Below are 25,226 nucleotides of genomic sequence, written 5' to 3'. Positions count from 1 at the left end.
GCTCCTCAGTAAGATGTATAGTGATGGCTTTGCATTAGTTTTACGTTTCAGATTTGACTTTATTTAAAAAGTAATTGACTCCATTTAGCATTTGTATACATTTTAATGTTGAAATCCAAAAGTATTAATACACAATAACTTCAAACTATTTGATATTTGTAAATAAGCAGCCTGATATTCCTGTGTCACCTGATTGTCCTATACCTGCAACTCCTAAAATCCTGTGTGCAGATGTCAGTAAAGTTGTGGTTTCAGTACTTCAGCATCTATCTAGCTCTGTAGAACTGGAGCAGGAACACAAGTGGAGTTAGACTTTTTTTTTTTTTTAATATTAATTAACACTTAAGCTGTTTCTGTGCAGTTTGGCACACAGTCTGTCTATTAGTTAAAGGTACTGTGGCTGTATCTTCAAGGGAAGAAAAAAACATGAATGTGTGAGAGACAGTACTGGAAAGAAAGATGAGCGAATATGTTAGAAAGCTGAGTACTGCTCAGGAAGTGACATTTGATAACCCTATAAAATTTAGACTTTTGCCTTGAGTAATTTATGTTTGTTTGGGTTTTTGTGTCACAGTAGATCTCTACACGACCTGCTGCTTAGATATTTGGTTATTTTATGTCATGAGGCGTCTTCAAAATAAAACGATTGTGTGTATTTTTGTCAAAGATTGTGTGAGAATAATATACAAGTGCATGAACAAGTAGGCCTTTTACAGCTCACAGTAATAGTCTATCCTAGCTTGTGCATGGCAGCCTGTGGTGTCCAATGTCTCTGTGAGGTTAGGTCAAAGGTCAGGTGGTAGTCTTCAGTTTGAATTTAAGCTGATGACTATCTTTAGCTTCACTTCCTAAATTCCATCTTTAGATTAGCTTTATACAGCTAAAAGGTAGAAAGTGGCATAGCTGCCTGCTATATAAAGTCAACAAATGATTCTTTACCTTCATAAACATCTATTTCGAATAAAACGCAACAGAAATGAATAGTTTTATTCAGTTATATAAATATTCATTAAGAAACATATTCAGATCAGAACAGATTCCATTGAATTTTATGTTTTACATTACACTGATGTATAAAATTAATTGGAAAATTGACATGGAAAATATTCATGCCCTTTTTGGGCTTGAATATTTTTTGAGTACAGCAGTAGCTCGCACTAACCAGATGCTTTATTGGGGTATACCTTGATAGTACCAGGTTGGACTCCCTTTTGCCTTCAGAACTCACAAGGTTCAACAAGGTTGGGGAACATCTATCAGAGCTTTTGGTCCATATTGACCATACATACATGATGTCAGTCTCCTGTTCCACCACATCGCAATGAATTGAAACCTGATGACCGTGGAAGCCGATTGTGCTTTGTTATGTTCAGGTTAGGAGGATACCACTGATACAAGACGTGTTGTTTATGACAAATTCTCACCCAGCAACATTTTCCAATATTCTTTTCTGTTTCTTTGTAGCTGACAGGAGTGGCCCCAGCTGTGATCCTCTGCTGTTGTATCTACTTCAAGGTTCAACATGTTGTGTGTTCAGAGGTGCAGTTCTGCATACTTTGTTTGTAACAAGTTTTGTTTGAGTTATTGTTGTCTTTCTAGCGGCTCCAAGGAGTCTGACAATTCTTGTTTGACCTCTGACATAAACAAGGCATTCTCACCCAGAGAACTGCAGCTCGCTGGATATTTTCCCCGTTTCGGACTATAAACCCTAGAGATAGCTGTGCACAAAAATCTTCGTAGATCAGCAGTTTCTAAAACACCCAGACCAGCAGACACAGATGCAAAGCAAAATTCTTTACTATAAGAGTTGATCTTGTATTGGATTTAGACTTTTCAGGTAGAGAGAAGTCACTTTTAAATAAAAATTTTGCTCAACCATCAGTAACAATAAATTTTCAGCAACTACTCTGTGTGGGGATATGAGGATACCTTTTTTTTTTTTTCAAATGATTGTCTTTAGGCATTTTTTTCTTTTATTGGACAGTGACCTGGAAGACTGGAAAACAAGCAGTCAGAGGCGGGGTGTAAAATGCAGTCGGTTTCTCAGCTGGAATTAAGCTGAGGACGTTTTAGTTATGTTGCATGCACTGTATCCATTCACTATTGGGATGCTTATATAACACAGAGAGATAATAAACACAGTGACAGTGTGGCGTACTACAATATGTGTAGAAAATAATGAGGTAAAGTAAGGAGGCTCATTTGCGTGACTGTGGATATTTGCATCTATATGGAATTAGGTTATTGCAGGTAGGCCCACAGCATGTTTGCGTGTCTGCATGTGCATAAGAGTTTGTGTAAGTGAGGCTGCTCTTTAGTCAGCTGGTCATCAAACTGCTCTGCCCACACATGGCTTCACTCCTCCACATTCAGACACAGTGATGAGTCACATGCTCCATTCTTACACTTTTGTTCTTACAGCGTCTTGTTGGGACATACTGACTCTTGTCTCTCCGTCTCACACATGCACATAGACTTTGAGTCCCCGTTTCAATAAGAGGTGCACATTCTTGAAAGACATGTTTAAAACGTTTCACCTCCAAAGTGTTTTGCAGCCCATTTTTGTCCTGACAGTGAACTGTGCGAAGTTGATGAACTCTTCTGCAACCTCTTTATGTCAACACTGCAGTAACCAGGCGCTCACTTGGCATCAGCAAAATTGTCTCAGCGCATTCTTGTCAAACGGCTGCCACTCAGCGGCTGACCGTGGGACGTGGGCCAAGAAGTGATGAGAAGACTTCAGAAGAAGGGGGGAGGAGTTAAAGAGTGCGCTGAGACTTACTCACTTTTGATTGAATTTCATGCTGCCTAACAATTAATGGCAAATGCTTGATTAGCCCTGCCCATGCATGTAGTTTTGGGGGATCCCTGTTTCCTAAAAGTCTAGAAAAAAGAACTCGTGTGGCTCCGGGGAAAATCTGATATAGACATTAATGCTCCTAAGTTCTTTTATTAGCACCACTGGTGGCTTTACGGTGTCGTTATTATTAGCTGTTCTTTATGTTTAGCTGTCATGTTAGTACATGCTAAACAAAGATGGTTACCATGGTTACACTATCCTTGAATAATAACTATATTAGCGTTGTCTTGGTTGTAACCAGGAGTTTCTTGAATTACTTGTCAGCTCTGACCATTCTCCTCTGACCTTTGGCAGAGAACTGCTGCTCACTTGATATTTTCTCTTTTTCAGACCATACTCAGTAAAGATGACCACCCGAGAGATGGTTGTGTGGGGAATCCCAGTAGATTGTCAGTTTATAAAACACTCACTCACAGTCCAGCAACCATAACAGATTCAAATTCAGTTAAATCACATATTTTTTTCCCAACCCAACATAACAGTAAAGCATCCTGGTACTGCAACTTCTGCATGCGCGCCTATTTCACACTTAGGAGAAGCAAAGCATGACATCCACATGGTGGGCCAGGGTTACATGCTTTGCTGTGATATCGAGTTGTTTTTGTCCCTTTCTGATGCTCATGTGTTGAAGTGGCCAAATTTGCTAATGCAAGAGTTTATAAATTGTCCCATCAGTCAGCTAGAGTGAACTACATGTATTGATTCGTTAATATGTGTAGAAGTCTTGGCGTAAAACCGAGTTTCAAAGCAAAGAGATCTTAAAATCACGTGTCGTGTAAGTGATCTGTGACACTGACAAATAACAACGTGCAGGATGTTTTTCTTTCTTTTTTTGTGACACACTCTTGTCAGGTAGTATGATAAATTATAATGTTAGACACAGACTTGATGATGTACTTAGTCAGTACCTGAGTCATGTAGTTCAGCAAGAAGATAAGAAGAACACTTGCAAATATGGAGACATAGCTTCCATGTAAACAGACGACTCCCACCCCCACATTTTTACCAACTGTACCCTTGAGGACAAAAAACAGACTTCTCCCCAAGTGCCGGTGATTGATCGGCGGATTCTTTAACGCATCCAAAGCAGTTAGACGACTGAGAACTTACAAAGATGTAGAGATGACAAAGTAAAAAAAAGAAAGTCTTTTGCTGTAATGTTTGTTGTGGTCCAAGTAAAGGGAAAAAAATGCTTATTATAGTTTTCTTTTCCTCGCAGATATTCAAGAGTGTTACGAGGTGACCTTGCAACTGAACACAGAACAAACTGTTGTGAAAGAAGACAACAGGCGCGATGTGTGGGAGGTAAATTTCCTGCTTTTCATTATATATTTCAAGAAAATAAGCTTAATGTTCACACGTGCTGTTGTGCACTTTGCTGTTACTCAGTAGGCAACGCTAGATGTCATTACCTGTGTCCCTCGCACTCCTACACGGATAACATGTCACCATGAGTCACAGTAGCTATGACTTCAACCTGGTGAGTGAGTGTCAGACAGAGAAAAAGTTGGACGGGGGCACCCATGGGTAGAGGGAGAAGAGGAAATTAGACAGAGTCAAAAGAGCGCTGATTACCATTTGCTCATCAGTGGGAGTCAGCCAGTCCTGTCATTATAACAAGTGTTTATAGTCGCATGGTTATTTAGAATATTTTTAGTGTGGGACGCAGAATGAAGGGAGATTTTATGTAGGCCTAAATGTTTTTAAATGTACAGCATCGTGGAGGCAAGTGATGTAAAACAAATCCACACATTCTGGTTATATACAGACACTTTTTTGTCACTTATCCCCTAATGGCCTTTAGATGGGTTGGAACTGCTCACTTGATATCACTTGTGTGCTTTAATGTTGCTTTGCAACTTTCCTTGAGCTATGCCAAAATGTTAATGAAATTGATCTTTGGCTGACTTCAATAACTCATTAGCTGAATGGCCTTTGTTCTTTTTCTTTGTAGCCAAGAGAGATATGCTATAGCGTCTGTATAATAATGACGACATGAGTGTGCCTACACATTTGTTTGCAGTTTGAGTCCCCACGCAGGCTGGACCGGCACAACATGATTTCAATTTCAGCACCAAATTTTTAAATGTAATTTTAAAAAATGTAATTTGAGGCACAATGGCTAGCTTTCATTCTTTTAAGCAAAGAAACCAGATTCTTGAACTGAAATGTCAGACTAATACAATTACACTGGCCTGAAATACTCTTCAAAGACACTGTTGTCGTTTAATCCAGCTAATTAACATGCTTAGTAAAACCAAGACTGTATTTCACCTTGTGAGTGTGGAGCAGTTTAGTGATAGATTATTAGGAGATGATTTCAGATCTGCTCAAACATCAACTGAATGAGCACTTACTTTGCCTTTAGGTGACTGGAGTCTTGGTAGCGTTGAAAGACGACCATTAGCTGCCATCAAAATACTTCAGAGGTGACAAAAGCCCCCTCAACATTGGTTTTAAAGCTTTTCTCAGTTTTAATGTATTACAAAATATAATGTGTGATTTTGAATTCATTGGTGAGCTACAGAGAGGAAGTATGCTGGAAAATACAGACTTGCTCCCTCTGCCAGTCATCACAAGCCATCATGGCAAACTCGATAGGCGTATGAGTTTACATATGACTGTTTGTTTTGACATAGACCACAGATAAGATCAGACTTAGTTCATTTTTAGCAGATATAGTATCTTTAATCTCCATATTTACCTTTATAAAGTATTTACTTCGACCAAGCTGCCTGACTGAAACACTGATTCCCTAATTTTGCTCAGGACCCATTTTACCATAAATGGGGATCCTTCATAGTTTATTTAGCTTTAGTGCTTTTTTCTGTTTATTGTTTTCTGCTGATTAATTTGCTGCCTGATGCAGCTTCTTTGCTGTTTATTATTTACTAAGTGCTGTCCCAGATCCCATGTTACACAGTTTTCAGTGTAAAAAAAGGGAGATATGTCAATATGGGGTTTATACAAATAAATTAAGCAGTCCAAAAAAGAGCCAACTCTGTAGAAAAGACATTAAATTGTAAACGGTGATTTATGTATGACAACTGATGGCTCACGCTATACCTCCTAGATGACTCATTTTAAAAATAAGCATAGATTTTTTCTCAGGATGGTCGTCACATTTCTGATCCACTCCAGCTGCTCTTTGTGTTTGGTGTGATGGGATCAATAATAACTTTCATCCACAGTCCAATAATTCGATTGATGCTGTTTTTATGAATCCTCATGTGGCTTTACATCATGTAGGACTTTTTTCAGTGCCTTTTGGTTTATGTAAAGGAAGGTGAGAGTAATTCAACATTCAACATGGGAACTAAGGTTTAATCTAACATTATTCCTTTATGCTTAACAGCCCTTCCCCCAAGTCAATCACTTAATGTCAGTGTGGTTTTTTTTGAAATTTTCATAACTCTGAACTGGATTATGGCTGGTCAGTTGAACAGAGGAACTGCACTAAACTTGTCATCCACTTGATTGTATTGAACTGATGCTGCAGAGCAGAAGACTTTTTCTTTTACAATCATCTGTTCCAAAAAATAGTCATTTTTAAAAATTAACCGTCCTTTCTTACAACCTTCCCCCTTGCTGGGCAGTTAAAAAAGTAGCCCTGGTTTGAAATCACTGGATTATTCAAGCATAAATTGTTGCTTATTGCAGGGCCATGTGTTCAAACTTTGTCACTCCCCATGGTAGAGGATCTAAACCATAAATTATGACTGTGGCTTGAACTTTAGTCCAACATCCTAAGCTCGTCTCTGTGCATCTGTGATCCACCCTGTTCAGCTTCTAATTCAGTGCAACATGCCTCTTGATCCATTCCCCCATCCTTCACTGTCTGGATCCCAGCTGCTTGTGAGGCCTATAGGCACAGTCCTGGAAAGAGAGAAGCTGCTGGAAGGATGCAGCAGTCATAGTGGGAAGTTTAAGGGAGAGAAAGAGAGCTGCTTAATGGACACCCGACGAGGTGCTCATCAGTATTCTAGCCATACGATCACCTGAGTGGAGGATGGGAGGGAAACTAAATGAGTCTGCAAATTCCCTGATTTGGTGCAGAGTAGCAGGTGAGAGTGGAGAATGGCTCCTTTAGAAAATAAATAAAAGAAACCATAAGAGAACAAGTTAGTTTCATGTGATTGATTTCATAGTGGTTATTTAATGTTTTGGTTCCAAGCTAAGTGTGATGTCACTAGTTTGGTTGTATTGGGATATAATCATGAAATATCAAAATAATAGAATTTAAATATATCATGAATTCCAAGTGTTATAGGACTTGAAGTAATTAATTGAATGACTGCACCAATTTGCAGATGTCTGGCTATGAGTGCTGTGCAAAAGGCATACTGTTAGCTTCCAGCATTAGAAGGGGCTACAGCTGCACTGTCTGCCAGTGTCAGCTGACCTGCCTGTCCTAAATGTGGAGAAGGTGCCATCAAAGGACACACTCACTGAGCCTCACTAATGTAAAGAAAATGTTGTGAGAAGACTGCAAACTTCACATTGATGTAATTCTGATGGTTGAATTTTGCCTTCCAACTCTCTTCCTGTTGGTTACATAGATGCCAGGTACAGCTGCCCGCATGCTTCAGCGTGTGGGTGTATATATATTATCTTTTCAACTTGAGCAAAAGAGGAGCTTTCATTTTAATTTAAAGCCATCGGGAGGAAGTTAAGAGCTTTTATTTGAAAACAAATTTGAAAAATTGGTGGAAACACATGTTTGCAGATTTGCACAGGTGATGGCCTGCTCTAAAGGCTGCCCTCTGCTGTCAGTTAAGGGTCTTTATTCAGTCTATGTCCAGGCTTAGGACACTGTGTTTAGTTTCCTCATATAATATATTTGCTAAACTTTGGCTGTCTTGTGTCTTGCGCCCTTTTTACAACAAACAGTGCTGTGCTGCATTTTTTTCTTAACTTTCTGATTTTCCAAAGCTACTCTCTCTCTTCAACACAATGTTATTTCACAAGAATGGGAGTCACTCCTGACTGTTTTTTAAATTTAAAAAGTATTTAAAATTATTACATTAAAAGTTTTAAATAAGCAAACTTGTTTCCTTGCAGAAATCTAAGAACACTAATAGGATACATGTGCTCATTTCTCTTTATGATACAAGAGCTAGTAGGTGACTAATTTTTTAGCATAAACCCTGAAGACTTGGAAAATAGCTAGCCTGGTATTGTTAAATGTCTGTCAGAAGTCCTGCTTAGGGTTCAGGAAGCATCTTTGACAGACTAAATAATTTAAAAAGACAAAAGAAGGTAAAAAAAAAAAAGTATATACTGTATTGGTAAACTGTAGAGGTGCTGGTAGACTGATAAATTTATACTTGAGACATAGCTAGATTAGCTGTTAGCTCTTTATGCTAAACTAAGCTAGCTTGTTCGTCCTAGCTCTGTTGGTGTTGTCAGATTATTTACAAATGCAGTTAATGTCATGTTTAGGATCAGTAATGTTACGTTTGGATTACAAGACATGTAATCTACTCCGAATACCTAATACAGAAAACATAATACTTTGTTTAAAAAATAGATGCACACTTCAAATTTTGTTTTCAAAAAGATTTCAGAGTGATTTTTTCATATTTAGCATTTACTGTTGGTTAAATTAGTACTACAGTTTGTAAATCTGTATAACATATTACACATCTTTTTCATAGGATTTATTATGAATGATAATAATAATATATTCAACAAAACTCACTATCTTTGTTAGACATGTCTGTTCAACTTCTTGCTAACACAAATCTCTAGTCAGCCAACATGGCAGCAACTCAGTGCATTTAGAAATGTAGACATGGTCACGATGACCTGCTCAAGTTCAACCTGAGCATCAGAACGGACAAGAAAAGTGATTTTAAGTGACTCTGAATGTGTCATGGTTGTTGTTGCTGGGCGGGCTAGTCTAGCAATTTCAGAAACTGCTGGTCTACTGGGATTTTCCCAGACATCTCTAGGTTTTTACAGAAAATGGTCCAAAAAAGAGAAAATATCCAGTGAGCAGCAGTTCTCAGGGAGAAAGTGCATTGTTGATGTCAGAGGTCAGTGGAGATTGACCAGACTGCTTTAACAAATTATGCAGAAGAGCATCATTTACCTATATACTTAATGCCATTTGAAAATTAATGTATATGATTATCTTTTCTGGTATCCACAAGCGTGTCCATGTTATTGCAAGACAATATTTTTACGTTACTTGTCTGAAAAACAAATACTATGTGTGTCCCCTGCAGGATCAAGAGGGACAGAGTGTGTCCCGGGTCCGAGTGACCAGCAGGAGCAGCCCTCAAAAAGTGGAGCGAGTTTCTGGTTTGGTGGCTCGTTCTCATGTCGACGTGCCAAAGGTGAGTTACGCAAAGCAAAGATTTGCTTCCATGGATTGTCATGAACTCAACTTTTGCTCAATGATCCCATTAAACGTCAGAAAGACGATACTGTGACGCTGATGATGTGATGCTTACAAAATTTCCACGACAGTTATTGAGCTTTTTATTATGGTAATACTGAACACCGTGGTTAATAGTATATCATAAAACACTTAAAGGCCTAAAATATGTGGTCATATAATTCACCATGCTGAGGATCTCACTGTAGCTACGGGCTGGTTTTAAAAAGATTTAAATAAGTAATTTAAGACTGTGCAATATATGCTGTCCCTGAATCAGCGTTTTCTTAGTCACTCGTTATTCACTATGATAGTTCTTTTTTTCCACACAGTTTAATGTCAGACTACCGTACTTCAGTCAATGTAGTCATTGGTTTCTTGTCCACAGTCTCTAAGTTTGGACTATCCCTAACCTGACAACATTTGACTCCTGGAGAACGTTCACTGGTTCCCGAAAGCCATCTTTAATTGCTCTGCTTAGTCCTTTATTTTCTAGACAGTACGGTGAGAGGTGAAACTTCTCCCACCAGAGAAAGATTTGCTCTGGTGTCTTCTTAACCAATATCAGTTGTTGACCTCTTGGTATACATGCAACTTTTACTGTAACAAGTGAGCATGTCTTGACAAAAGTTACAAAATGCATTGATTTATCATATAGGCTGACTATAAACAGGGTTAGTTTTTTAACTTTTTTTGCTGCATGAGTATGACTCAACCTTGGATGTCAGTCCTTCTTATGAGTTAACAAAAGTGCAGCACATGTTTTCAGATAGATAGACAAAAGCCCAAAGTACTATTTGTTTAACTAGCTTGCTATGAGGTAAAAGGCAAATACCGCCCTCATGTCTGTCTATTAGATGTGAAGTTTACTTTGGTTTCGGACTAGAAACAGTGGGAAAAAACTGGCTTCGCTTGTCAAAATGTCACAAAATCCATATTACCAACATGTATAAATTTCACAGATTAACACCTTCTCTTTGTTTGATCTCCAAGTGAAAAAAAATGTAAAAACTACATTGTGTGGATTATGATTTTTGTTTGGATAGAAAAAATTAAACGTGCTGTTTTCAGTCCTGCTAAAAGAAGCTAATTACCTGGCACCTCTTGTTTTATTGTGCTGTAACTTTTGGCAAGACAGCAGATAAGCTTCTTGCCAAAGTGATACCAAAATGATGCTTCTCCAAATGCCAAGCGGTCTCTTTAAAGGATTGTGGCTCATCTGATGCTTACACGAGCAACATGCTCAGTCTTCATCTTTCATGTGAGAGATATGTCTCAGTAGGCTGCCATGTTCTTCAGTGCTTTTAAAGGCCGCCGTGTTCACACGCATTTCCCCATTACAGCACGGCCAGAGGCACATGGCAGCACAGTGGCTGCAGGCGTTGGCTTTTGAGCTAAGCCCAGAACTAGTGCAGTAGGTGTGTGTGTGTGTGGGTGTATGTGAGGGGGGCGTTTGGATTAGTGGACTTGGACCAGGTAAAAGATGAGGTGATGCAGGCTGTGGCTGCGAGCACATGGATTCATTGTGCTTGTATGATAATGCCTGCATAATAAAACAGTGACAGCACAGGTTGATTCTGGTATGGATAATATGGAGCTGGCTGCGTATGTGTGTGTGTGTGTGTGTGTGTGTGTGTGTGTGTGTGTGTGTGTGTGTGTGTGTGTGTGAGACTCCCTCTTTCACATGAAGGAGGGAGATGAGGAGGCGCAGGGGAAGGGAGGGACTGTAAGGGAGAGAATGGGGGTGTAAAGAGAAAGCTATAGTGGGGGAGGCTGGAGAGAGACAGCAAGGCGGCTGAGAGGCGAGGGCCGGTGCAGTGCAGAGCTGGAACGGACACCCAGAGCTCAGCCTTCCGCGGGTTGCCATGGAAACCACATTCCTCCCCCGCCTGCATCCCTACAGACTGCTCTGACTCTCTTTCTCTCCATATCTATCTCTCCCCTCGCTCTTCTCTATGTTTTATCCCGTCTTTTTCATTCCTCTTTTAATTTGCGTCTTTGTTTTCTTTCTCCTCTCTCCCTCCATCTCGCTCTCTTCTGCTGTCATGCCGTACATGCTTTGAGCACATTCGTGATGATGCACACTCAGCAAGCACAGTGATTTCAGAAGCGTTGCACTCTGTGGCAAGGTGGATGGGTAATTACACAGTTTATTTTGCATTCCCATGCACTCACGGATGCATAAGCACTTTGTTGTTTTCTCAGCATCTCTCTGTTTTTCTTCTCTCTATTTTTACCTCCCCTTCTGTTCAGCACCATGCTTCAGTAATGCCCCCTCTAGTCATCGCATTTCTGCCCACACACAGGGCACCTTAGCTCGGTTTCTCCTCTGTTACGGCATCTGCAGTGGACCTCAACCACCTTCATCACATTTTATCAGCTACTTTCACCTGATCCTATAACCTCCTACTTGAACCAACCCCCCCTTTTCTTATTGCTCTTTTTCCTGCCTCTTCTTTATGCATGTACGAAATCTGCATAAACACTGTTCCTTATCCTTGCAGCTCTGATAAAATCTCTCACTCTCCTCTTTTCCTGTCTCCTTCATTTATCTCCATGTGTATGCTTCTCTCTCTCATTATTCCATCAGTTGGAGTTTCATGTGTGTGGTGGAGCAGCTGTTCTCTGCCACTAAGGCCTATTAATAGGAGTCTTAGGCATGTAGCCTCAGTTTTCTGCTTCTGAAATGCTGGGAGAGCATTGTGGCGAATCTAAATGATCTCACTCATTTGAATTAGACTGACTGACTTGCTGTCTTCTCACCCTGTGCGAATTACTTGCCTCCCATCAACACATCACCTGTCAGTGAAATATATATCTCACATATTCTTCTATAATCTGGGAATTCCTTTCAGTGGATGTAATGATACCCGAGAGACTTGTTTCTTCATCCCCTATTACAGTTGGTTAAGGCTACAGTACAAGATCTTATTATGTGTTGATTGGGAGCTGCCTCTTTAAGACTGCCTCACTACCGATTGTCCTTTTATGGTGCTAAATCCGGTCAGGTGACGAAGGAGCAGTTACACAGCTTCTCTGAGAAATGCCTAGAAATGACTGAAAAGTTCAATAGATGGTCCGTGCAGTGGTTGGGAGGGGGGGTTGTAATGCTCGTTATGATAGCGTGTGTTTGTTACAGGGTGTCCAGGTGGGTTCATGTAATAAGAGAGCTGTGAAGGCTGCTGCTGAGCTGATTGTGTCGGGGGTGCCGAAAGCTGAAATGAAGCATCTCTGTTCAAAAAGCAAATTATGTGCTCCTCCCGTGTGTCATAACTCAAGCAGAGGGTCAGAGGTCGCAGTCTTAGTTTTAGCCATAAATCACCTAATGCTGTTTGCCTGAACACAATATTAACAAGGATTTTCTTACACACTCTGGACACATTTAATTCAGTTCAATTCAATTTTATTTATATAGCACCAGTTCACAGCAACAGTTGCCTCAAGGTGCTTTATATTGTAAGGTAAAGAATAAGCAAGCACTTGGCAACAGTGGGAAGGAAAAACTCCCGTTTAACAGGAAGAAACCTCCGGCAGAACCAGGCTGAGGGAGGGGAGGCCATCTTCTGCAAACATACTCTTTGCAAAAGCTGCATTTAATCCAGGGCAATGGTATTTGATTACACTATATTCACTAATGCGTCCGTTATCCTCCATTTATAAACTTTAAACAATCAGTACAGACAGTGCTTTATCCATCAAGACATTTCTTGCCCAGTACAATTTAATTCATGCAAAATCATTTTCCTGTATTAATTCTGTATTCTGTACTGAACTGTACAGAAAAGCAGCTCTTAAATTGTATTTCCCATCTATAATATGGAACTGAAACAGTTTCCTTTTCTTTGAGGTACTAAGATTTGTCTGCATATGTGAACTGGTCACACCTGTTCATGTGTTTGTATGTGGACGATTACCAATCTGTGGTTATTCTTTTCTTGTCCTGCCCATACCTACCTTTATATATGTATGTATAAAGGTAGCTTCTTACTGCACACCCCATGATTGCACTGACTGGTAAATGCAGTGTGGACAGTTTATAAGAGACAGGAGAAAGGGGTTTTAGGAAAGGATGCTTGCAACATGTGATCTGTCATGTGTAGTGTGATCGATATGCTTACATTGGTCTTCCAGGCTGCTGCTTCAAAGCCCCGCCTCGCCGCTCTAATTCAATTCAGCGGCATATGTGGCTGCACATCCTACGATGTAACTCATACAGTGGTTTCCAGCATCTGTTTAAAAATGCCTCTTTTTGCTCTTTGCTTGAAAATGAAAATCTCTGCAGGTTAGAGTGAGAGGATATCATTATAATGAAGTGAGTTACTCTTGCATGTAATTAAGTGAGCCTGAGCCTGCTGTGTGTGCCTCCTGGTAGGGCTGCAACACAATCCAGTTTGCCCTCAAAGTCCTGCTCAGTTTAACGGGAAGGTTGCACGGATAGGCATTTATATATGTCAGATTTTCAATATGGCAATATGGTGTCTATCAACACACTTTAAAGGCTTCTTGCTTTAATGTATATATGCACTGTAACATGCAGACTATGTATAAATATACCCTCTCCCCCATGCAGACACACCCAGCTCTGTTCCCCGTCACATTTCATTAATAATGCATGTATACAGGGCTTTAATGGCGACATTGTAACATTCCCTCTCAGTTCACTAAAAAAACCCTTCACCCTCAGTGTCAGGATGTTTTGTATCTAGCTGTGATCAGCCCACGAGTTCACAAGCATTTAAAATGGCTCACAAGCAGTCCTATCGCATTACTGAAAATATAACTGCCACAGATACATGAAAGCCATATAGTGGGGTTTTTTTTCCGCTCACACATTCTCACTCTCAATCTCTTCCTCCACCCACTTGAAAGCCCGAGCGTGTAATCGTGTTGGTTTCGTACACATGTGTTGATGTCATCATTGTGAACATGAAATAATTCCCCTATGGTTCTTATACGAGGCATCAGGAGTGCACTTTTTCCCTCGCCGTGCTTATTTTTGACCCAGTCCTGCACACGCGCAGGACTTGCCATTAAAATAATGCAACAGCGGTGCCGCTTTGAAACGAAAGAACGCTTTAAAGTAATGCAACGTGATTCAAATGCATCCTCTGCTGAGAGCCATGATATTGAGGAGAAAAGGGATTTTCATCTCCTGCACCTACTTCCATTGCAAGAGTATTTACAGATGTGTACTGTGACACAGAGCCTGAGGTTGACAATTACTAGCACAAGAAAGCTGTTCAGGCTGCAGCTGAACTAAGGATGACCGTGGAGATGACCAGTGATCAGAATGACAGGGGTGCTCATTGCAAGTTGGATTTCAGCTGCATTGGTCTGATGAAAACATGGATTAGACTCAGAATTTGCGGATCAGAGGCTGAGTACTGCATTGGCAGATTGCAGACTATGACTTCCTGACCTTTTTCTCTTTAAAATATTAAGAGGAAAAAAACACACACACACACAATGTTTTATTGTGTTTTGATTAGGGAAGAAGTGCCTTTTCACTCAAGGCAGGAAGCAGCGAGATTTGGGTGCTGCGGTCCCTTTAAGAGCAGCTACTGAAGCGCTCAGTCCTGTTGGTGCTGCTGCTGCTGCTGATGGCGGCGCTGCAAGTTGATTGGCTGTGGCTGTCAGGGCTGAGGTGCTAGAGGGATGCTGCTACATATCTCCCCCTCCCCACCCCCTCCGTCCCTTCCTGCTTCCCTCTCTCTCTTTCTCTCTTGCTCTATATCTCTCTCTCACTATCTCGCTCTTGCTAGCTCACATCCCTCTGAATAATCCACATCTAGGGCAAGCTGGCTGAGAGGCAATCCAGTGCTCAGCTCCTCTCTGCAGGCTGAGAAAAGAGACAGAGAGCGAAAGACAACGATTTTCAACGCAGGAGGAAAAAAAAAGCCGTGAGATTTTGACAAGAACAGGAAGATACCAAGAATTAACTGAAGATTTTCATCTGCGGATATCATTTATTTATACATATTGTTTATATATCTATATATATATATTTGTACACACGCATATAGATATTTATATATATATACATTTATCCTTGTACATATCTGTATCTGTGCTTGTCTGTTTATATTAATATTTTTATATGTATTTGTGTGTGTAAATATATATGATATATAAACAAAAAATATCTATATATCTATGAATTTATATGCGTATCACTGTGAACCAAGAGAAGCAAGAGGAAATTTCTATCATCAGGGCTGGTCTCTGATTGTGTGGCGGTATACAATATTTTAAATATTTCCTTTGATCTTCAACGTCAAGAGGACAAAGACTACGTGCCCATTTTGTATTTTTGTTTTCCTGTCGCTGCTTCCCATCCCTCTCAGTCCGTTTTTTTTTCTGCGTCCGGAAGGAATAAACTGGAGAGTGACAGGATTTGACGAAAAGGGAAAATCTGTAGAAATTCCTGTGATTAGTGTTATTTCCATCGGCATTAGCGCTCTGTGAGCCGATCACAGCGTGCTGTGTGAGATCTGAGGAGGCAGCAGAGACAGAGTGCCACGCCGCTCATCTCAGCGTCAGCCCAGCCAGCACAGCCAGCATGCACAAACACCACCACTGCTGCAAGTGCCCAGAATGTTATGAGGTGACCCGTATGGCTGCCCTGCGTAGGATGGACGCCCCGTCGTATGGAGGAGACTGGCAGGCCGAGCCCTATGGATACCCACCTGGGTATGGTGGAGGCCAGACCTTACCCCCTCCAGCCTCAGGGGGAGGTGGAAGCATGGGAGGAGGAGGGGGCACTTTAGGGAGAAGTAAGGGCAAGGTTATGTCTGGTGGGGGCCCTGGAGGCCCCAACCCAAAGGGCCAATCCAAGGGTGGCCCCAAAGTAAATGGCAACAACTCCAGTGGACAAGGAGGATGGTGGCCCGAGTGCACCTGCACCAACCGGGAGTGGTATGACCAGGTAACTCCTCTTCCTCACTCTGTTACATAGCTCAGGCTCGTGGGACCTGACGAGGCAGATCAGAGGGGCTGTTGCCATAGTAAAACAGAAATGATCATGTGCCAGCTGAAGCTGTCGGTTTAAGGAAGAAAATTCAGATTTAGTATTCTTCTCAAGCCCTCTCTTTCCTAATTGTCGCTTGTGTATTTCGCATTGTAGAGCAGAATAGAGCTGATCTAGCTTCACGGCACATGCATGTAGATGATCTTCATTTTTGGATTGGGCGCAGATGACTAATGCTTATAGGTTTAACACACCAAGTGTGTGTGTCGTCAAAGGCTTATGCTGATGCAGTTACCACAGGCCAAAGAAATGGTGCATTTTCATTCATGGAAGCAGCACCGAGAGGCAGTTTGCAATTATTGTGAATTAGCCCTCTAGTCGGTAACCCTGACATTACAAGCTGACTCAAAGAAATTAGATGTAAAAAACAGATTTTGTCTAATTAGCTTAGAGTGGAGGAAGGGATGATGAAATCCATCTCTGATGCCAGTCCCTGTATTTTTTGCAGGCCATTGTGCTTCAAAGCATCACAATAGACTGTGTTGTGTAATACAAACAGAGAATGAGACGCAATCTAAATGCTGCCTGTTTTATGTGTCGCACAGTGTGAATGAAACTGCCTCTTTACATGTGCACCATTTTGTGTCTGTTGCCTCCATTTATTTACATGTATTTGTAAATCACAGTTGATGGAAGGTCAGAATAGCTTCAGGAGCACAGGCTTTAATTAAGGAAGGTGCATGTATGTGAGCATGAGATTGAGCTTGGGTGGGGGAAGGGTTGCTCGGTGAGCATGAGATTCAAGGAATGGATCTTGCTGTGCATAAGTATGTGCCTGTGCAGTCCTGTGTTTGCGGCAAGTGAAGCCACTGCATTATTTGTATTTCACCCCCTGTTGTGTCTGAGCCTGGTTTTGGAAGAAGAATAGGAAGAAGTGAGGAAGGTGAGAAGAAAATGGAGGCTGAAATTTCAGCAGCACAGTGGAGAAAGCTCCTCCTGAGCTGAGCCCTCGTATGAGCTGCAACCTGGTTGATATTAGCAGATTACTACATGGAGGAGAGGCTTTAGCTTTGAGGAGGCGAAAAAAAGAAAATGGACATTCTCTCTGTCTTGTGCATGATCCATTTAAATCTATTCCATTACAGCCACATCCAGATCAGTCATGCGTATTTCATGTTTCACACATTTGAAAGCTCAAAGCAGATGTGATTATGTAAGCATTTATTCCTTACATGGAGAATTTTACTCTCCGTCAGTGTTACCCCTTGGTTTTCCAGCGTATTTGTTCAATATTCAACTTACAACTGGAGCAAATTAGCATCTGCTTGATGAAAAATCTCTTTCGACTGCATCGTGATTCATGTAGTGATCTTATCCTGTTGAAACAGCACCATTAATGGATAAACCCCTCAGTCGAATCCTGGCTTGTGCTATCCTTTCGAAGGATCCCTGCTCTCTCGTTCTGTCGTGTGAATACATACCAGCATAAAAACTCTGCAAAAAAGCGTATCCAACCCGGCATTCATGGCTTGAATATACGAGTGTCTACATTTCTTACATTTCTTCACTGGAATAAAAATAGCGGAATTGCGGATAATGAGTCAGGGAATGGGGCATGCAGCGGGGGTTAGTGGGGTAAAAATGCAAAGGTTAAAAAAGAGAGAAATAAGCCAATAAATGCAGGCAGCAGCCCTGAAGAAGGGGGAGGGGATTATGTAAGAGGAGGCAGTTGGTGGTGCTGTCAGAGAGAGAAGCAGGAGAGGCACTGACACTGTGGACAAGCATCTGTCCCTCCATCTCCTAAAACAGGCATGTGAATGGCCTACATATATGCGCTTCCCATCCCATGAACGAGCTATAGCACAGCATGGGTAGAAATGCACACCCACCATAACCCCCGCCCTCCTGGCCCTCCTCACCGTTGCTCATCCTAGCTAGGGAAAAGTGAACGTTCCCCCTCCCCCACTACCTATAACACAGCCAGAGAGAGCAGGGCAGTAACACACACGCCCAACATCCTTGTAGCTTATAGCTTTCATAACAACTCATGTTTTGGGCATGCTAGCATGAAAAGTAATAACCTTGCACAGTCATTGAGAATTGTATGAGCTGGCTTTTTATAGCTGGATCATTGACATTTTTAAATGGCTCCTGTAGCCATGAACATTTCATGCATATGTGAGGAAATGATCAGGCAACCCCACCTCTGTCATCTATTTAGGGAATGATTGTGTTGCTTTTGTCATGAGCTTGCTAGTTTAATTATGGATGATTTCTGCTGGGATTATAAGAACATTCTTTAAAACAAGAGCTTTTGAATTTAAATCTGAGAAAAATAGAGACCTCAGTCTACTGGGAGCATCAGTCAGAAAGCTCCTTCTTCCCCCTGCGGGCTTCAATCTGTCTTTGTGTGTTCTCCAACTCCATGGCTATGATTAGCTTTAAATATTAATTGGATTTTACTTTATTTATTAGCATCAAGATTTAGTCCAGAACGCTTTGCCAGACCTGTTGTTTATAACATGTCTCTGTAGTGGTTGTGGCATTTTAAATGAATGCACAGACGTGGTGGGCGTTCCATGCCAAACACTCCCATAGGTGATTACGACTTGGGAGCTTTCAGGCCTCAATCTGAAATTTGTGCATGTGTGTGTTCGTGCGTCTTTTTACAGTCGCATTGATTTATCGGTATCATTGGTTTCTACATCTGTCTGATGAGATTTTGTTCAGTCTGATTTGATTTGCCATTATTGTGACAGCAACCCAGAGAGCATTAACGGATGGGATTTGCGTGTGCTCCACGTCCAGAGGTCTTGAGCTGGATCCTCTAACTGTGATCTCGAAAGGCTTAGTCTAAGGCTTGGAATTTTCCTCATCAGATCAAGGAGGGGTTTATCTATGAGCTTGTCTAGGAAAAAGAAAAGCAGTGTGTAATCTGGATGAAACAGCATTCACTATGTCCATGTGTTTCCTTAGAAATTTGGTGTGAATGTTAATGCATGATGGATGGCATTTTTCATCATTGCACCTGCAGGAGATGTTATCGTCTCCAGCCCAGTTTTATACAAAATTAACACACAGCTGTTCTTAAAAGTTGTGACGTTTTGCAATTATTTCCTTATAATTTCAACTATATATTTCATTAGAAGTTAGTACAAAGGTAACATGAATTTCAAACTGCAGCACTTTCTTTTGTCTGTTTTTATTTTAAATGCAAACTTATTTTCAGTATGATGCAAGAAGCAAATTTATAAAGGTTGAGGTTGAGACAACTCTAGAAGGTGAATAATAGCAGTCTACAGAGCCATGTTGCTCTAGCATGTGATAACAATGTCTGACATTGTCTTGGTAAAATAAGGATGGCTGGATGGCAGCATTAGATGCTCTAATGCTGGTATATATTGTTCTTCATTAAAGGTGCCTTAAAGGATATGGAAACTACTCCAGCTTTTAGCCCTAATGCCCCCCATTACCAGTACTGATTTTTGAAATGTTTACTGATCAAACGCATTCACTCTTTTCTCCATCATCCATCATTTACAAAACAAATTTCACATTTTAATTCAGCTTTTTTCTACTATTGGAAAAAGAATGCCATCCGTAAGAGAAAAAATTCTGGTACTTTTCTTAAAGTAATGGATTAATAACCTAAAATTTCAAGTTATTTTCTCAATTTCATATTATTATGTCTAATGCTTGAGTTATGTTGAGACCCCCAACTCAAAATTCTTATCTAATAACCTGAAATTTTAAGCAAATTTACATGTGAGTTTTGTCTTTTATTACCCATGATACAGCTGTTTATAAATATGTTGCTGGTATCAAATTCAAACCAAAGATATATATTTTTCAGAAAACAACAAAATTGATCATTTTTTATCTCTTATCATCTACTACTTTCAAATAAATATAGGGTTTAAATGTTTGAGAATCATTCTATTTTTATTTACACTTTACACAACGGCCCAAATCTTTTTGAAAAAGGTTTGCAGTAGAAGTAGTTTTGCATCTTTCCTGGTCTGATATCTGAGTCTGAAACACATTCCTAACCTAGTAAGAAAAAGTGCCATCATCAACTTTGGATGACTTCATTCAAGTCTGTATCTATTTTTTATTGTTTTCCAGGTTTTAACATTTGTGTTCTGTGTTTTATTCCAAGCTTTATTATGTTTTATAGTTTAAACCCTTATGAATCAGTATCATGTACCGATAAAATTATAAAAGCCCACTTATTTGCTTGTCTGCTGCCACCCTACAGTGTCAGTGCTTTTAGACATCGCTCTTTAGCGTCAGTGTTGAATTAACATTTCATCTGAAGACCTTTCGTTCCTAGCCTGTTCCTCCCTCTCTCCCACACTCACCCCAAGCAGCATTTTAAATTTAGTAGGAGGCAGAAACAGGCAGATATAGTGTACTGGTAATTACTCTCTGAAATCTTTCAATGTGTAGCTCAGGTCCTGTGTTCATTTTAACCTTGTGAAGCGTTTCGGAACCTGCTGTAAACAAGGGCTCAGTTTTGGTTGTTTTTTTTTTTTTTTTTTTAATGCGTTTGCTTTTCATTGTAACGTCACACAATTGGAGTCACAGCTTGCATTTTTCAGGAAAAAGTTTAGAGTTATCAGGATGTATGTGATCTGATCTTTTTGTAAGTCTTAACTATGGACTAACGCGCTAAATGAAGAACGCTTACACAGTTTCTGTCTCGACTGTATCGAGTAATTACTTAAAGTCCAAGCTGGAAAAGTAAGTGAACCCAAAAGCTCAGCTGTTGAATGAGATGAGATTGGCGGTGTGGCTTAAAAGAATTGGGTTTTGGCTTAGCCACAACCTAAATTAGACAAATATTCATAGCCTAGAACATTTCTCATACGTTTTGGCACTACAGTTTTTTCTGATTTAAAAAAAAAACAAAAAACGAGTAGATGTCAACCAGAACCTAACCTAAACCCTGAGACTATTTGTTGCTATCAGTGTGGTAGTCATTAAGATTCAGGCAGCTGCAACAGCTACACAAGTGTTTCTATAACTCAGTGTTCATCATAAATCTACATGCCTACAAATGGAGCAAATTCAGAGCTCTTGCTACTTTCCCTAGTGTGGGCGTCCTGCAAAGATCACACCAAGAGCACAACATGCAAGCGTGAAAGCGGTGAAAAAGAACCCGAGAGTAACGTTAAAACACCTGCAGAAATGCCTACAACTTTATATTTGTTTATGTGTCCACTACAAGAAAAAAACACCTGGACTTACAGGAGAGGGGGCACCATGGTTTGGGGCTGTTTTGCTAACTCAGAGACTCAGAGACAACGACCAACACAAGGAAACACACAAAGAAGAAAATTCATGTTTTAAAATAACAAAAATCGGTTATTTTAACCTAATGGAGACTGGCATGACCTGAGCAAGGCTGTTCAATCAGGCATCCCTGAAATACAGATGAGCAGAAAAATGTTTGTAGGAAGGAGATTCTCACTCACTCATGAGTTAAGTGAAAATTAAATCACATATTTGGAGTAATCAATGTAGAAGGTTTCAAAACCTTTTTCCTCAAACTGATTTGCCTGCTTTAACCATGCAGGAGGTGAAATGTTTTACATTTTCCTACCCAAATTACTGCATTACAGCGATCAGTTCAGTGCAAGTGAATGCGTATATTAAACCATCTAGCCAAACCGAAAAATATGAAATCAAAATGAGATATGAAAGATTTAGTGCTTCCTATTGGCTGAGTTTATTTTCCAATAAGATCACATTTAAAATGTGGTACTCGCCAATCTGTATCTGTTGTTTGACATCATTGCTATGCTTCATATATTTTTATAGTTTTCTAGGGAGCTAAATAAAGAATTCTGTGCTTCCGCAGACCAAAAGGTAGATTAACTACAGCAAAAACAATGCAAACAAAAAGCGCCAGCATTGGCAGATAGCTAAATTGTTAATTTAACTATTAGTATTGACTGATTTTTCTCAACTGTATTTTTTTATATTTCTATTTGTTTTGCAATCAATAAAAAAAACCACTAGAATTTCCTACAAAGTAAAAACTCAAGAAGTAGAACAAAGAAATTGCTTCTTCATAATCTCGGAACTGCTACGATGTTCCAACATGTTAAGGCACTGCGTGACATTGCTCAAGGATGTTATTGTGTGTTATCATCCAGTATATTGAAAACTGCGATACAAACGTGCAAATTCAGCATTCCAGGTCCACGATTTGTTGCACCAAGCTTTTCACTTTGTTGCACATTTCAAGGAGCAGCAGCTGCTGCCTCTTAGCGGTGTTTTAGTGTCTTAATATTTCACCCTGGCATGCTCACTTGGCAGCATGACAACATAGGATAGGAGAAAAAAATGTCGATGAACATGTTTCTGCTACTGAAATGGTGCATAGATGTTTGGTTACTATTCTTTTGTACTTGCAGCTGTGGTATTTGACAGTTTACACTGATCTTTCCACTGGATTGAAAACAATGGATTAAAAACGCTGCTACAGGCTGTAACAGACAGACTGTTTCATATAACTATATACACACAGACTATAAGCACACACCCCCAACCTTTTCCCAAAAACACAGTGTTCTGTACCCATGCGGTGTGAGGGTAAAGAGAGAACAGTGAACCATGGGAAATGCACTACATTACAAGGGAAACAAGGCGTACTGCAATATTTATGTGCACTTTGACAAAAGTTAGCTTTTTTTTTATGCTGTTAAAGAGGGTAAGCACAGAGCGTCGGAGAAATGGCTAGTCAGACATTGACGTCAGCAAATTGTGGAGACTTTGACAAGCCAGCCACCATTATAGGAGCTGAAGACCTGTGATATAGCGCGGCTATACCTGTGACCCAAAAGCTGAACTGTGTTTAATCCCACCTCCTACACCTCTCTTAAAAGCCTCTACTCGGTTGTTGTTGTTTTTTCTTTTTTCCCCCGTTTGCTGCGTTACCAAGCTGAATCAGCTCGTACTCTTTCATAATGGAGGTTCAGTGTGAAACGCTGGAATCAGAGAAATTTCTTGTGTCTTCTGCCAACACAGATTTAAGCTCATCAAGTGGTTTACTCATTAGCGCAACCCCTCTACAGCTATGTGATGTATGTAGAGGCTTTAGTGTAGCGTTACAGGTGCAGTAGCCCGAAGCGGCAGATCCTGTGTGTGGAGGTGTGTGTCCTGCTGGAAGCCGAGGCTGTCGTGCCCCTGTGATCCATATGGTCATTGTCAGAGGCCCTGCCAGGGCTCAGCCCCGTATCAGCTCGCCCATTCCCCTCTCTGGCACTCGCTGCCAGCTGGGGAGGAGAGCAGAAGAGAAAAGAGAAGGGAGGGGAGTGCTATTTGTTTGTTTGCTTGCCTGTTTTGTTTTATTTAAGGGGTTTTTGCTGATCACAGTAGAGACTGGCCTAGAAATGCGACTGTGCTGCGCTGTGCAGGGCAGACTGGACGTCTGAATCAGCGATGGAGCGAGGGATGCGGGCCTTTTGATGGAATGAGATTTTGGTGATCCTGTACCCCTGTAGTTGTTTATTAAAAGAATCAAACGTTGTGATAGATCGTATGTACAGATATAAAAGCCTTTTTCCCCCCCGTGATGCTAGACTCCTTTTAGTAAGAATGTGCTAACATCCTAAGCAAAGTACACCAGTTCCATCACCCACATGCTGCAATACATGAAATACGTGTATATCCAATCAATATCAGTGAAGAGCTAGTCCCTAAGCCTTCTGACTCCTCTTCATTTTTGTGGGGGTGTGTGGGTGCTTTCAACAACGCTTGTGCTTTTATTGCTTTTATTCAACCGCCATATCGGCTGTTATTTTGGTAACACTTTACAATAAGGTACACAAAATCCTGAGTTGTCCAACCAATGAAACAGGATGTAACTACTGAATAGTTATAAAAGAATACTTTAAAATAAGTGCTAGTATAATCAGGATTAGCATTTTCTGTGAAAAAATAAATAAATGTGTACCTACAGCAGCTTAGTCACGCCAAACCTAAGGTTCTTTTGCAGAAGGAACTTTGTTTCAGTCTCCTAATTATTTTCCTACACTTCTGTTTTGCAGGTTTTGAGACGCTCCTAATGATACCCATACTTCCTGCTCAAGCCTTTTAAATTAAAAGCCCTCTTGTGGCTCCAAGGGCTTAATCACTACCTGTCTAAATAAGCTTTTACTTGTATATATCTTCAAGTCATGTTTAGTTTAGTACTCAGCATTTTCACACGATACATTATGACAGAAGGGAAAGACTTGGCATTACTAACTGGAGAGAGTATTTCTGATATACAAGAAAACATAGTTGTAAATATGACTCTACATTGCACGATGGAGCACAAAGGAAACGGAAGGAAATCTAATGCCATCTGTTTAAAAGAGCAACTTTTTCCTGTTGCGAAATAAGCTGAGAAATGAAGTGTTGCCTAAATGGAAAGCTTTAACTAAATAATGAAGATTAAGTAAATGGGCAGATGTATATGAATCAGCTTTAGTGCTCATATTTCAGATTTGTACGTGTCTGCTTGTCGCAAAGGAGCAACTGAGTTGCAATTCTTGGCTTGGCTCAAAATTTAAAATTCATCTAATTCAGCATGAATTCCTTCAATGGGCACTTCCTAAAAGGTTCTTTAACCAGTTAAGTAGGTTGTCTAGTATTTGCTAGAGTTTTCAGGAAGGATATAATAGCAGTAGGGTTACTTTCACTGATTTGGTTCTCACTCATTCATAGTAATCTACAAAGGGATATTTTTGCTTTCATTCCACGTTTTAGTGTTCGCCTTGCCTTTATGTATGCATGGTATATATGGATCTCCGATGGTATAACTAATTATAATACTAAGAGCTGATGACCAAGTAGTTAAAATTCTGTTCTACAGGAAATTCTCTGAGCTTTACTTAGTGATGAGAATTCATGATTTCATCATACAGAATAATGAAACTTTTTTGCGTCTGTGTTCCATTTTCTAGTTACACCGACGTGCACGCACGCGCGTGTGTTTGTGCGTGTGTGTGTGTGTGTGTGTGTGT

The 25,226-nt window shown here is 40.3% G+C and overlaps 1 protein-coding gene across 15 annotated transcripts in view; it reads left to right on the top strand.

Moving 5' to 3' along the window:
* The window catches only part of dlg3 (discs, large homolog 3 (Drosophila)), an 80,426-nt gene that overhangs the window by 7,249 nt on the left and 47,951 nt on the right, over positions 1-25,226 (top strand). For 12 of the 15 annotated variants that reach the window (XM_085243258.1, XM_085243254.1, XM_085243227.1 and 9 more), the window contains exon 1: positions 15,005-16,167. In XM_085243258.1, the coding sequence (XP_085099384.1) occupies positions 15,802-16,167 (366 nt within the window). In that variant the 5' untranslated portion in view covers positions 15,005-15,801. Of the gene's footprint in view, positions 1-4,079; positions 4,166-8,017; positions 8,120-9,090; positions 9,202-15,004; positions 16,168-25,226 lie in introns of those variants that run through there. The other 3 variants (XM_085243220.1, XM_085243257.1, XM_085243256.1) reach the window with 2 other exon arrangements.

The sequence above is a fragment of the Mchenga conophoros genome, linkage group LG2 (genome assembly GCF_057382185.1).
Source record: "Mchenga conophoros isolate Kocher_MC1m ecotype Shallow Benthic linkage group LG2, M_conophoros_male_GT1.1, whole genome shotgun sequence".
Lineage (NCBI taxonomy): Eukaryota > Metazoa > Chordata > Actinopteri > Cichliformes > Cichlidae > Mchenga > Mchenga conophoros.
This window is presented reverse-complemented; position numbering and strand designations above follow the sequence as displayed.